At 43.1% G+C, this 14,970-nt stretch overlaps 1 protein-coding gene across 3 annotated transcripts in view; it reads left to right on the forward strand.

Moving 5' to 3' along the window:
- Nucleotides 1-14,970, forward strand: part of LOC135512445 (kinase non-catalytic C-lobe domain-containing protein 1-like) — an 81,390-nt gene that overhangs the window by 16,757 nt on the left and 49,663 nt on the right. For all 3 annotated transcript variants that reach the window (XM_064934475.1, XM_064934476.1, XM_064934474.1), the window contains exons 3-11: nt 341-399; nt 2,045-2,191; nt 2,750-2,867; nt 2,980-3,761; nt 5,990-6,104; nt 6,367-6,438; nt 6,651-6,712; nt 6,815-6,973; nt 7,424-7,501. In XM_064934475.1, the coding sequence (XP_064790547.1) occupies nt 341-399; nt 2,045-2,191; nt 2,750-2,867; nt 2,980-3,761; nt 5,990-6,104; nt 6,367-6,438; nt 6,651-6,712; nt 6,815-6,973; nt 7,424-7,501 (1,592 nt within the window). The remainder of the gene's footprint in view (nt 1-340; nt 400-2,044; nt 2,192-2,749; nt 2,868-2,979; nt 3,762-5,989; nt 6,105-6,366; nt 6,439-6,650; nt 6,713-6,814; nt 6,974-7,423; nt 7,502-14,970) is intronic.

Here is a 14,970-nt window from a genome sequence, read left to right on the forward strand (position 1 = left end):
ATGCTTCCCACAGTTGTGTCATGTTGGCTGGATGTCCTTTGGGTGGTGGACCATTCTTGATACACACAGGAAACTGTTGAGCGTGAAAAACCCTATGTCATAGAAAGAGCAGGTGTTCTTAATGTGTTGTGGCTTAGCACATGGTTTTATAATAGGCAACGTATTGTCAATTAAGACCGATACCAACACCACATGTAATAACACATTTATTAAAATTTTTAATGAGCTGTGTTGTTGTGTGCTAATTCTGCTGGCCAGAATTATGTCGATGACTGGTTACAAGTGGTTTTAAATTAATTAAATAAAAATGTAGACATACTTTTGAATGCTTGTCTTGCAGATGATCCTGAGGGATCGTTTATACCTCCAGAGTTTGATAAGACTGGCAGTACCTTTGAGGTAAGTGGATTATTTCACTATGAATGGCTACTTCGCAGTCTGTATTGCCTCTCACTGTAGCGGATGCTCAAAACAAACATGGGAGAAATCAAAGAAATCTATATCCTCTCTATGTTTAGCAGCAAATACAGAAGATAACAATATGTCTCACTAAGAAATGATTTCACTCTTTTTAGTATCACTCTCATTCTGTCTCATTAACTCGTTACATTTACTTTTACATTTGAGTCATCTTATCCGGAACGACTTACAGTTGGTGTGTTCATCTTAAGATAGCTAGGTGGGACAACCACATATCGCAGTCATAGTAAGTACATTGTTTCCCTCAATAAAGTACTGTAGCTATAAGCAAAGTCAGTGCTAATAAGGGGGGGGAAATAAATAATAATCTCTTCTCGCTCTCGTCTCGTGTTCACTTATTTTAATTCAGATCTCCCTCAATCTTCTTTGTAATTGTCTGTAATTTCTCCCTCTGCGTTGTCACTCACTGTAACCATGTAGTCCTATAAATTGATTTCCTGCCTAGTCTACATTTATCAGTTGATCAATTGCAGGTTTAATGTGTGTGTCATTGAGTACTAAATAAACCAATGTGTGTCTATGTTTGTCTAATTTATCTGGTCTTCCAATGTATGTGCTCCAAGTGGGAGAAGCTGAGGCATTAGAAATGTCATTAATTATAGTAATTCTATTTCTATCGCTGGGACCTGCTTGCACACACAACAGGAAGTTAACATGTCCTTACCGCAGCTGGTGGATTTAACATGTTGGCTCTCTTTATGTGAGACAGACATTTTGACTTAGAGAGGCTTCAGCTAACTATTTCTGTTATGTGTCACACTTTGAGATCTGGATCTTCTGCCTTTCCCATATCCAACACATAAGTACGGGTCGCATTCCTTTTAATTGTTTGGAATCTTGTATCTTGTCTGAGATTTGGCCTAGAAAACACCTAGTTCGGATTCTTTCAGGAGCCAACAAGTAAGCCATAATTGCAACAAAGAGCTCCATTCCCCCAAGTAAAACACAAGAAAAGGGAACTCTCACGACTTACAAAGAGACAGGCTCTGGTGAAATTTCCCATTTACGCGCTGTAATTTCATCTCCACTGACTCCTGGTATTGCAGCCTTTCATCCAATGAGATGAGATCCAAGGCAATATAGAGGGATGATTATGTGTTTGTTAGTTAAGGCCCCAGAATACATTGCCTGCCAGACATGATTAATCTGAGGGTGGTCAAATGAGGGAGCAACTTGGCCTTGGCCTGCCACAGTTTTATTTACTTCTTAATGGCCCGATGAATTACTTCCTCAACCAACAGCATGCCAACTAGGCTCGGTTTCCAGTAAGACCCCACAGAGTTGCCCAAAGGACTTGTGCTACCTACACTAATAATGTGAGGTTACAGTGATCACGGGATACAGTAGTGCTTTCTGGCTGTTTGTTTGGTACACAAGGTGCTGACATGAGATCATAAATTACACATAGTTTATGTTCTAAATCCCATATGGTTGAAGGCAAACATGTCCAAGCAGTGTCAACATGTCTAAGCAGTGTCTAGTCGTTATATTTTATGATAAACAATTGCATGTGTCTGGTTCTAGGGGTCAGTTTAAGATCAATGACTCTCTGTGTCTCCTCCAGGGACACATGTACTCTCTAGGTTCCACCCTCTCTGCTGCGCTGGACTTTGTCATTGAGCCAGAACTGGAGGCAGAGCTGGGGGAGGAGATTCAGAGACTGCTGGAGCAGATGCAGGAGAAGGGGCCAGAGGACAGGCCACACCCCCAGGTAAGGTCACTATCATGGATGACCTTTAATGGAGTGCTGTCTTTACACTCTTATTATACAAATTATTACAGGTAATATGGTGTAAGAAATATCCGAAAGGATTTTCTCTCAAGTAGTAATGATAGCACTATCAATAGTAGTAGTAGTATGAATAGTAACAGGCCTACTATAGACCCTTTGGCAAACAGATACAAGAGACATGGCAAACTGATATGCAACTGTAATACTGTAGATGTGCACAGACAGTGAACATGAGCAGCACCGTGTGGAAGAGCAATGACAGTGCAATGCAGATAGGGAAAAGCATAAAGAATGGATGATGTCACAGTCATGCATGAAACCAGAATTCTACACAGGGGATACAACTTTAACATTAAGTGTATACCAGTTACAGGATGTATTTTCTTTTGAGAAACAAATGAAACTGTTTCAACACTGAGTCCTCAACATTGAAGCATCAACGATGAAATGAAACGTAATAAAGACAAGTTGCGTCATAGAATACGTATGTTTGTGTTAGCTAATATCGCTACAATATTATATGTATCTCACCCTCAGGACATCCTATCCCTTGCAGAGGAAAAGCTAGAACATTCCTCTTCCACAGTCCTGTGCCGGAAACTCTCTTCTATAGGAAGAAGAGTCCTGTCAATTGAATCCGTTGCAACATTTCAAGGTTTGCCTTTAGGCATGAGATATCTTTGTGTATTTCTATTTAAACATCAATTTCTATTGTAGTCCGCTGTGGCCATAACCATACTAACTGTGTATCCATCCACAATCCATAGATGGGTGGGATGGCTCTTGGGAGGCTCGATGGCAGCAGCCCCAACCTAACTGGCAGCTCCACAAGAGCATCAGCTCTGAGGACAGTAGCTTCAAAGACCAGTGCATTGTCTCAGACACCACTGTTGATAATCCAGACCCAAACGATCCCAATGGAACTCACCGGCATCACGTATGTGGGGCCTGGGACTCCACCCTGTGGGCTGATGATATGGGGGATGTGGAAGAGGATGGATGTGTCGTAGAGGAGGACATGTTTGGTTCGCAGTTGGATAGCAGATCTCAGAACAGTTCCCCTGTACGAAGGAGGGCTCAGGAGAGGGCTGGGAGGGTAAGGGGGGTTCTGAATCGTTCCTGCTCTGTCCCAGACTCCAATAATCCCCCCACACACCCGCCAACGCCCCACGAGGATATCAGTGTCAATGTATCGGACCTCACGGAGATAGGAGCTGAGGAATGCATGGGGCACGGGTCTGTTTGGAGCAAGAGAGGGGATAGAGAGACAGCCCCTTATGAGTGCAGTGACTCCAAGCAATGGGGCTCAGTGAGAGACAATGAGATGTCAGAAGGGGACACACATTCTCACATGCCCATATGTGGTGATAAAACAGATTCAGACGGTCAAAGTGGAACACGTGATGATCCCACTTTGGCCCGCCCAGCTCAAGACCCAGAAGTGTCGTTTGACTCTGCCTGCAACATGACTTTAAACTCAAACCTTTACACTCCAAATAATCACATGACTAAAAGCATGCTGTGCCTCAATGAAGAATCACAAGATGAGGTGAGTTCAAGTGTAAATTACACTAAATTATTTAATTGATCTGCTTTGAGCATCTACAGTTGTCACGGCTGTTTAATGAACTGGTCCAAGGCGCAGCGTGGTGAGGTGACATTTTTTTCTTTATTTAAAAAGACGCCGAACAAAACAATAAACAGTACAAAACAAACCGTGAAGCTAAAGGCTATGTGCCATAAACAAAGTCAACTTCCCACAAAGACAGGTGGGAAAGGGCTACCTAAGTATAGTTCTCAATCAGAGACAACGATAGACAGCTGTCCATGATTGAGAACCCTACCCGGCAAAAATATACAAATAATAGAACACAGAATACCCACCCCAAATCACACCCTGACCAAACCAAAAATAGAGACATAAAAAGGATCTCTAAGGTCAGGGCGTGACAGTACCCCACCTCAAAGGTGCGGACTCCATACGCAACACCTGAACCTATAGGGGAGGGTCTGGGTGGGCATCTATCCGCCCGCGGTAGCGGCTCAGGTGCGGGATGCAGATCCCGCTCCACCACTGACTCACCCCACTTTGGTGGCACCTCTGGTGCGGGAACCCTCATCACCGACCCCGGACTGGGGACCCTCGTCGCGGGCCCCGGACTGGGGACCCTCTGAGGTCAGGGCGTGACAACAGTGCATTCAGAAAGTATTCAGGCCCCTTGACTATTTCCACATTTTGTTGTGTTGCTGCCTACATTCTAAAATGTATTTAATTTTTTTATCCTCATCAATCTAGACGTTCTTTGCAAATGTATTAAAAATTAAAAACATAAATACCTTATTTACATAGGCATTCACACCCTTCACCTCGAGACTCGAAATTGAGCTCAGGTGCACCCTGTTTCCATTGATCATCCTTGAGATGTTTCTACAGCTTGAATGGAGTCCACCTGTGGTAAATTCAATTAATTGGACATGATTTGGAAAGGCACACACCTGTCTATATAAGGTCCCACAGTTGACAGTGCATGTCAGTGCAAAAACCAAGCCATGAGGTTGAAGGAATTGTCCGTAGAGCTCTGAGACAGGATTGTGGTGAGGCACAGATCTGGGGTAACTAAGCAATCGTGAGAAGGGGCTTGGTCAGGCAAGTGAACAAGATCTCGATGGTCACTCTGACAGAGGTCCAGAGTTCCTCTGTGGAGATGGGAAAACCTTCTAGAAGGACAACCATCTCTGCAGTACTCCACCATTCAGGCCTTTATGGTCGTGTGGACGGAAGCACACCTCCGTAAAAGGCACATGACAGACCACTTGAAGTTTGCCAAAATAGGAAACCTGGCACCATCCCTACGGGGAAGTATGGTTGTGGCAGCATCATGCTGTGGGGATGTTTTTCAGCAGCAGGGACTGGGAAACTAGCCAGGATCAAGGCAAAGATGAACTGAGCAAAGTACAGAGAGATCCTTGTTGAAAACCTGCTCTAGAGCACTCTGGACCTCAGACTGGGGGGAAGGTTCACCTTCCAACAGGACAATGACCCTAAGCACATAATCAAGACAACACAGGAGTAGCTTCGGGACAAGTCTCTGAATGTCCTTGAGTGGCCCAGCCAGAGCCTGATCTTGAACCTGATTAAACATCTCTGGAGAGACCTGAAAATAGCTGTGCAGCGATACTCCCCATCCGACCTGACAGAGTTTGAGAGGATCTACAGATAAGAATGAGAGAAACTCCCCAAATACAGGTGTGTCAGGCTTCTAGTGTCATACCCAAGAAGGCTCGAGGCTGTGATTGCTGCCAAAGGTGCTTCAGCAAAGTACTGAGTAAAGAGTGTGAATACTTATGTAAATGTGGTATTTAAGTTTTTTTTAAATAATACATTTGCAGAAATGTCTATAAACCTGCTTTTGCTTTGCCGTTATGGGGTATTGTATGTAGATTGATGAGGGATATTTTAGAATAGGCTGTAAGGTAACAAAATGTGGAAAAGGTAAAGGGGTCTGAATACATTCCGAATACACTGTACATAGTTTTAAAATGCCTTAGTTTCAGAAAATGCCTTGTTTCAACTCTTCAGGCTGATTTTACCAGCCCAGATTGAGCCTATTTCTGGACTATAAAGAACTTTCAGTGGTGATTTTCCATTGAGCATGGTTTTTAATCCAGGAATAGGCTTAATCTGGGTCAAGGAAACCAGCACTTATTTTTCTACTGTAGTGTGCCCTTTGGGAGGGAGGGAGATGTTAACAGTGTTTGTGATTGATTGTGACATAGTGGATCTCTCTGAGGGATCTACTCACACGGAGTGGGCAGAGATGGTCTGTTAATGAGCTATGGGCCCTGTGTCATACCTGCCTCTCCACACTGCAGACGTACATAAACTACCCAGGTTAGTGACACATCTGTCTACCAGCCACTGATACTATGCTCTGTGTAAACCAATTACATTATTTACTAAGCAGTAAGCATCCAATCCATCACCTTGTCTGGTCTCTGTAAACCACTTTTCTGTTGATGAAATTATTATGAGAAACATCAAAGTGGCAGTGGCAATAAATCATTCAAAACTTTGTTTAGTTTGACATACATTTTACAAATGTATTAACCTCTAAGGCCTACTGTTCTTTCTTCTTCATTTTCCTCTCTGAAAGCATACTTATGCTTGGACACAGTGTACGTGGGTTGTGAGGGAGAAGTTCTCTTCTTGAAACCTAAAAACACAGGTATGGCTCTTTTTGCTTATCCACAGTAGTCAGCAATTGTCTCTGTCTGGAATGATAAAGTTACTTCAGCACTTTCCATATATTCTTTGTCTCTGTTTATTTAAAACTGTTTTGAGTTAAAATATTCAAAAGTGCTCTTGCGCAAAGTGTCTGAGGAAATATTTATTTGAAATGTTATTTCATTCAATAATTAAACATGAATGTTGTTGTAGGATCCTGTGATGCATTTTATCTGGCGCCTGAATTCCAAGAGCATGGAATCATAACTGAAAAGGTTTGCCTCAACTTCTGACTTTAAAAAAAATAAATGTTTATTTCCATCAAGTAGATGTTTCTGAATACTGATTAAGTGGGTTTCATCTGTATGTATGTTCAGGCCTGTGTCTATGGGGTGGCTGCCATCCTATGGGCTACTGCCAAGTTCAATCTGTCAGCCAACCAAAAACTGGCTATGCCCAGGAAGTTGAAGAGGCTGCTGCTGGAGATGGCCAAGAAGACGCCCTTTGAGAGACCTTCCATTGTCATAGCTAAAAAGGTATTGATAGTTTCAGCTGTCAACCACTCTATTGAAAGCACATCTATCTATTCTTCTTTTGATCAATGTGTTAGTAACACTATTTATGTATGTAACATCTTTGCATTTTAATGGACAGCAATCCTGACAAAATATTGTACTGTTCACCTTTTAATTTGTAAAAGTGATTGTACTGAAACTACTAATAATTCAATTCTCACATTGAAATGAAAGTATTTATAGGAAGGCAGTGGCAATTGTTACTGAATGGACTATCCTGGTGAATGAAATAAAGTTGAATGAATGAACAAATTAGCAAAATGTCTTTACTGTAAAGTGTGTTTCGATTTTAAATGCACTTTAAATCAAGTTTGATGAACAAAGGAATTAATAAATAAGCAAATGAATGAAGTAGCTCGGGTGCTGAGGAAACAGATGTTCATGTGTTTCATTATGTTTCTGCTGTTACAGAGCTGTCGTGATTATCTATCATGCCAAGGAAAGAGCGCTGAGACAGTGTGGACGAAGCTGATCAACAGAGTTCACCCGGTACCACTCCATTGTACTACCCCATATAGCACATTTATTTGTATTTCTATTTCACCTTTATTTAACCAGGTAGGCAAGTTGAGAACAAGTTCTCATTTACAATTGCGAGCTGGCCAAGATAAAGCAAAGCAGTTCGACACATACAATGACACAGAGTTACACATGGAGTAAAACAAACATACAGTCAATAATACAGTATAAACAAGTCTATATACGATGTGAGCAAATGAGGTGAGATAAGGGAGGTAAAGGCAAAAAAAGGCCAAGGTGGCAAAGTAAATACAATATAGCAAGTAAAACACTGGAATGGTAGATTTGCAGTGGAAGAATGTGCAAAGTAGAAATAAAAATAATGTGGTACAAAAGGAGCAAAATAAATAATTAAATGAAATAAATACAGTAGGGAAAGAGGTAGTTGTTTGGGCTAAATTATAGGTGGGCTATGTACAGGTGCAGTAATCTGTGAGCTGCTCTGACAGTTGGTGCTTAAAGCTAGTGAGGGAGATACAGTGGGGAGAACAAGTATTTGACACACTGCCGATTTTGCAGGTTTTCCTACTTACAAAGCATGTAGAGGTCTGTAATTTTTATCATAGGTACACTTCAACTGTGAGAGACGGAATCTAAAACAAAAATCCAGAAAATCACATTGTATGATTTTTAAGTAATTAATTTGAATTTTATTGCATGACATAAGTATTTGATACATCAGAAAAGCAGAACTTAATATTTGGTACAGAAACCTTACAGAGATCATACGTTTCCTGTAGTTCTTGACCAGGTTTGCACACACTGCAGCAGGGATTTTGGCCCACTCCTCCATATAAACCTTCTCCAGATCCTTCAGGTTTCGGGGCTGTCGCTGGGCAATACGGACTTTCAGCTCCCTCCAAAGATTTGCTATTGGGTTCAGGTCTGGAGACTGGCTAGGACACTCCAGGACCTTGAGATGCTTCTTACGGAGCCACTCCTTAGTTGCCCTGGGTGTGTGTTTCGGGTTATTGTCATGCTGGAAGACCCAGCCACGACCCATCTTCAATGCTCTTACTGAGGGAAGGAGGTTGTTGGCCAAGATCTCGTGATACATGGCCCCATCCATCCTCTCCTCAATACGGTGCAGTCGTCCTGTCCCCTTTGCAGAAAAGCATCCCCAAAGAATGATGTTTCCACCTCCATGCTTCACGGTTGGGATGGTGTTCTTGTGGTTGTACTCACCCTTCTTCTTCCTCCAAACACGGCGAGTGGAGTTTAGAACAAAAAGCTCTATTTTTGTCTCATCAGACCACATGACCTTCTCCCATTCCTCCTCTGGATCATCCAGATGGTCATTGGCAAACTTCAGACAGGCCTGGACATGCGCTGGCTTGAGGAGGGCCCCTTGCGTGCGCTGCAGGATTTGAATCCATGACGGCGTAGTGTGTAGCTAATGGTTTTCTTTGAGACTGTGGTCCCAGCTCTCTTCGGTCATTGACCAGGTCCTGCCATGTAGTTCTGGGCTGATCCCTCACCTTCCCCATGATCATTGATGTCCCACGAGGTGACATCTTGCATGGAGCCCCAGACCGAGGGTGATTGACCGTCATCTTGAACTTCTTCCATTTTCTAATAATTGTGCTAAACAGTTGTTGCCTTCTCACCAAGCTGCTTGCCCATTGTCCTGTAGCCCATCCCAGCCTTGTGCAGGTCTACAATTTTAACCCTGATGTCCTTACGCAGCTCTCTGGTCTTGGCCATTGTGGAGAGGTTGGAGTCTGTTTGATTGAGTGTGTGGACAGGTGTCTTTTATACAGGTAACAAGTTCAAACAGGTGCAGTTAATACAGGTAATGGGTGGAGAACAGGAGGGCTTCTTAAAGAAAAACTCACAGGTCTGCGAGTGCCGGAATTCTTACTGGTTGGTGGGTGATCAAATACTTCTGTCATGCAATAAAATGCAAATTAATGACTTAAAAATCATACAATGTGATTTTCTTGATTTTTGTTTTAGATTCCGTCTCTCACAGTTGAAGTGTACCTATGAGTAACATTACAGACCTCTACAAGCTTTGTAAGTAGGAAAACCTGCAAAATTGGCAGTGTGTCAAATACTTGTTCTCCCCACTGTAAGTGTTTCCAGTTTCAAAGATTTTTGTAGTTCGTTCCAGTCATTGGCAGCACAGAACTGGAAGGAGAGGTGGCCAAAGAAATAATTGGTTTTGGGGGTGACCAGAGTGATATACCTGCTGGAGCGTGTGCTACAGGTGGGTGATGCTATGGTGACCAGCGAGCTGAGATAAGGGGGGACTTTACCTGGCAGGGTCTTGTAGATGACATGGAGCCAGTGGGTTTGGCGACGAGTATGAAGCGAGGGCCAGCCAACGAGAGCGTACAGGTCGCAATGGTGGGTAGTATATGGGGCTTTGGTGACAAAACGGATTGCACTGTGATAGACTGCATCCAATTTGTTGAGTAGGGTATTGGAGGCTATTTTGTAAATGACATTGCCGAAGGATTGGAGATGGAGATGTTTGATGTGGGTCTGGAAGGAGAGTTTACAGTCTAACCAGACACTTAGGTATTTGTAGTTGTCCACGTATTCTAAGTCAGAGCCGTCCAGAGTAGTGATGTTGGACAGGCGGGCAGGTGCAGGCAGCGATCCGTTGAAGTGCATGCATTTAGTTTTACTTGTATTTAAGAGCAATTGGAGGCCATAGAAGGAGAGTTGTATGGCATCGAAGCTTGCCTGGAGGGTTGTTAACACAGTGTCCAAAGAAGGGCCAGAAGTATACAGAATGGTGTCGTCTGCGTAGAGGTGGATCAGAGACTCACTTGCAGCAAGATGTATACAGAGAAGAGAGTCGGCCCAAGAATTGAACCCTGTGGCACCCCCGTGGAGACTGCCAGAGGCCCGGACAACAGGCCCTCCAATTTGACACAATGAACTCTATCGGAGAAGTAGTTGTTGAACCAGGCGAGGCAATAATTTGAGAAACCAAGGCTGTCGAGTCTGCCGATGAGGATGTGGTGATTGACAGAGTCGAAAGCCTTGGCCAGATCAATGAATACGGCTGCACAGTAATGTTTCTTATCGATGGCAGTTAAGATATCGTTTAGGACCTTGAGCGTGGCTGAGGTGCACCCATGACCAGCTCTGAAACCAGATTGCATAGCAGAGAAGGTATGGTGAGATTCAAAATGATCGGTAATCTGTTTGTTGACTTGGCTTTCGAAGACCTTAGAAAGGAAGGGTAGGATAGATATAGGTCTGTAGCAGTTTGGGTCAAGAGTGTCCCCCTTTGAAGAGGGGGATGACCGCAGCTGCTTTCCAAACTTTGGGAATCTCATACGACACGAAAGAGAGGTTGAACAGGCTAGTAATAGGGTTGACAACAATTTCGGCAGATCATTTTAGAAAGAAAGGGTCCAGATTGTCTAACCCGGCTGATTTGTAGGGGTCCAGATTTTGCAGCTCTTTCAGAACATCAGCTGACTGGATTTGGGAGAAGGAGAAATGGGGAAGGCTTGGGCGAGTTGCTGTGGGGGGTGCAGTGCTGTTGACCATAGAAAAATGCTTATTGAAATTCTCAATTATAGTGGATTTATCAGTGGTGACAGTGTTTCCTATCTTCAGTGCAGTGGACAGCTGGGAGGAGGTGTTCTTATTCTCCATGGACTTTACAGTGTCCCAGAAACTTTTTGAGTTAGTGTTGCAGGAGGAAGCAAATTTCTGCTTGAAAAAGCTAGCCTTGGCTTTTCTAACTGCCTGTGTATAATGGTTTCTAGCATCCATGAACAGCTGCGTATCACGGGGGCTGTTCGATGCTAATGCAGAACGCCATAGGATGTTTTTGTGTTGGTTAAGGGCAGTCAGGTCTGGTGAGAACCAAGGGCTATATCTGTTCCTGGTTCTAAATTTATTAAATGGGGCATGCTTATTTAAGATGCTTCGGAAGGCATTTAAAAAAATAAAAATAACCAGGCATCCTCTACTGACGGGATGAGATCAATATCCTTCCAGGATACCCCGGCCAGGTCGATTAGAAAGGCCTGCTCGCTGAAGTATTTCAGGGAGCGTTTCACAGTGATGAGTGAAGGTCGTTTGACTGCTGACCCATTACGGATGCAGGCAATGAGGCAGTGATCGCTGAGATCTTGGTTGAAGACAGCAGAGGTGTATTTAGAGGGCAAGTTGGTTAGGATGATATCTATGAGGGTGCCTGTGTTTAAGGCTTTGGGGAGGTACCTGGTAGAGTCATTGATAATTTGTGTGAGATTGAGGGCATCAAGCTTAGATTGTAGGATGGCTGGGGTGTTAAGCATGTTCCAGTTTAGGTCGCCTAGCAGCACGAGCTCTGAAGATAGATTGAGGGCAATCAGTTCACATATGGTGTCCAGAGCACAGCTGGGGGCAGAGGGTGGTCTATAGCAGGCGGCAACGGTGAGAGACTTGTTTTTAGAGAGGTGGATTTTTAAAAGTAGAAGTTCAAATTGTTTGGGTACAGACCTGGATAGTAGGACAGAACTCTGCAGGCTATCTTTGCAGTAGATTGCAACACTGCCCCCTTTGGCAGTTCTATCTTGTCTGAAAATGTTGTAGTTTGGGATGAAAATTTCAGAATTTTTCTTCCTAAGCCAGGATTCAGACACAGCTAGAACATCCGGGTTGGCAGAGTGTGCTAAAGCAGTGAATAAAACAAACTTAGGGAGGAGGCTTCTAATGATAACATGCATGAAACCAAGGCTATTGCGGTTACAGAAGTCATCAAAAGAGAGCGCCTGGGGAATAGGAGTGGAGCTAGGCACTGCAGGGCCTGGATTCACCTCTACATCGCTAGAGGAACAGAGGAGGAGTAGGATAAGGGTACAGCTAAAAGCAATAAGATTTGGTTGTCTAGAATGTCTGGAACAGAGAGTAAAAGGAGGTTTCTGGGGCGATAAAATAGCTTCAAGGTATAATGTACAGACAATGGTATGGTAGGATGTGAATACAGTGGAGGTAAACCTAGGTATTGAGTGATGATGAGAGAGATATTGTCTCTAGAAACATCATTGAAACCAGAAGATGTCATCGCATGCGTGGGTGGTGGAACTAATAGGTTGGATAAGGTATAGTGAGCAGGACTAGAGGCTCTACAGTGAAATAAGCCCATAAACACTAACCAGAACAGCAATGGACAATACATACTGACGTTAAGGAGAGGCATGCTTAGTTGAGTGATCAAAAGGGTCCAGTGAGTAGTGAGGTTGATTGGGGTCACGGCAATTTAGACAGCTTGCCGGGCCATCGGTAGCAAGCTAGCATAGGATGGAGGTCTGTTATTATCCACCTTGTGCATTTCCGTCTGTAGGATTAGTGGGGTTCCGTGTGGTAGAGGGGATGAATCCATTTCACAAAAGAAAACAATAGATATAGTTATAGAGGCCCAAGAAAAAATCGAATCAAATAAAAAAATAAATTGTTCGATAGGTCTATTCAGATAGCAGCCGATAAGACAGCTAACGATTAGCTGACCGCAGATGGGCGTCCAGGTAACGTCGCGACGGAGTAGCCAACCGGATAACTCCCTCGGTTAGATAACGACGGTAGTCCAGTTGTGAAGGCCCAGTGGGGCTCCGTGTTGGCAGTAAAACAGGTCCGGATAGGTGATTGTAGCCCAGGAGTGACTGATGAAACTCTTCAGCTGGCTAGCTCCGGAATAATTGATGTTTGCTCCTGAATCGACGAAAGCCGATAGTCACACGGATAGCAGCTAGCTGCGAGATCCAGGTTTAAATGTCCAGAGTTAGCGGTTGAAATCCGGGGACATGGAGAGAAAAATAGGTCTGGTATGTTCCGGTCCGAGCCGCGCCATACAAAACTAGCGATAGATTTTGAACTAAAGGATAGCTGAGGACCACAAACCGTGGTTAGCTGAATACTAATGATTAGCCAGTAAAGAAGCTAAATAGCTTCTGATTAGCTTCTGGATTAGCTTCTGGCTAGCTTCTGGTTAGCTTCTGGCTAGCTTCTATGGAGGATTACAGATTTGAGGTAAATAATACTTTCTTTTTTTAAATATAAATTGGTGAGGCGGGTTGCAGGAGAGTGTTTTGAAGATGAGTTTGTGAAAAATAAGAAAATATATATAAAAAGGTATGCGAAGAAAGTTGTAAAGTTGTAAATATATATATATACGGGACACGACAAGATGAGGACAAAAGACGTCTGAACTGCTATGCCATCTTGGAGCAATGCTCATAATGTTCTGAGAACCAAATTTTTCTTAGAGCATGGTGAGAGTGTGGTTGTACTATGGTTATTTTGCATACAACCTTCCCACAACGTTCAGGGAATGTTGCAGGATAGTTGCTTGGATTTGGAACATTTTCAGCACATTTAAGGAACTTGTCAAAATAATGTTATTTTATTTTTACTTTTAACAGAACGCTTCCTAAAAGTTCAAACCTGGTTACATTTAATAAAACATTTTGGTAATGTTCTAGGAATGTTCTCCAACTGGTTTGACACTGGGAAAGTCTCAAATAGTTTAGAGAACGTTAACAAACAACATTCTTCTGTGGGAATTTCAGTACTTCAGAATAATGTTTTCTACAGATTTCCTCAGGGTTCCATTTAAAGCCATGTTCTCAGAACATTAAGAGAACTTTCCATAAAAACCACAAGAAAACATTACTAACATTCAAAGGACATACTGCTTTCCCGGGAACAGGCCCAAATCCCCTTCATTAGTGTGAAGAGAAGACAGAGAAAAAGAGGACAGTGGTCAGGCTGCCTTCTGAGAATTTGTAGGCGATTGAATAAACCCTCACTGCCTTCCATTCTACGAGCTAACATGCAATCATTGGAAAATAAAATCGATGACATACGAGGAAGATTAAACTACCAACGGGACATTAAAAACTGTGATACCTTATGCTTCACGGAGTCATAGCTGAACGACGACATTATCAACATACATCTGGCTGGATGGAACAGCGACGTCTGGTAAGACAAGGGGGGGCGGACTAAGTATATTTGTAAACAACAGCTGGTGCACGATATCTAAGCAAGTCTCGAGGTTTTGCTCGCCTGAGGTAGAGTATCTTATGATAAGATGTAGACCACACTATCTAACTAAAGAGTTATCTGTATTTTTCGTACCTGTCTACATACCACCACAGACCGATGCTGGCACTAAAGACCACACTCAACGAGCTGTATTCCGCAATAAGCAAACAGGAAAACACTCTCCCAGAGGCGGCTCTCCTAGTGGCCAGGGAATTTAATGCAGGGAAACTTAAATCTGTTTTACCAAATTTCTATCAGCATGTAAAATGTGCAACCAGAGGTAAAAAAAACTCTAGACCACCTTTACTCCACACACAGAGACCGGTACAAACATCTCCCTCGCGCTCCATTTGGCAAATCTGACCATAATTATATCGTCCTGATTCCTGCTTACAAGCAAAAATTGACTTCTTAACTTCTTGAAACTCCCCATCCCGGATCCG

This window comes from Oncorhynchus masou, chromosome 24 (assembly GCF_036934945.1).
Source record: "Oncorhynchus masou masou isolate Uvic2021 chromosome 24, UVic_Omas_1.1, whole genome shotgun sequence".
Taxonomy (NCBI): Eukaryota; Metazoa; Chordata; class Actinopteri; order Salmoniformes; family Salmonidae; genus Oncorhynchus; species Oncorhynchus masou.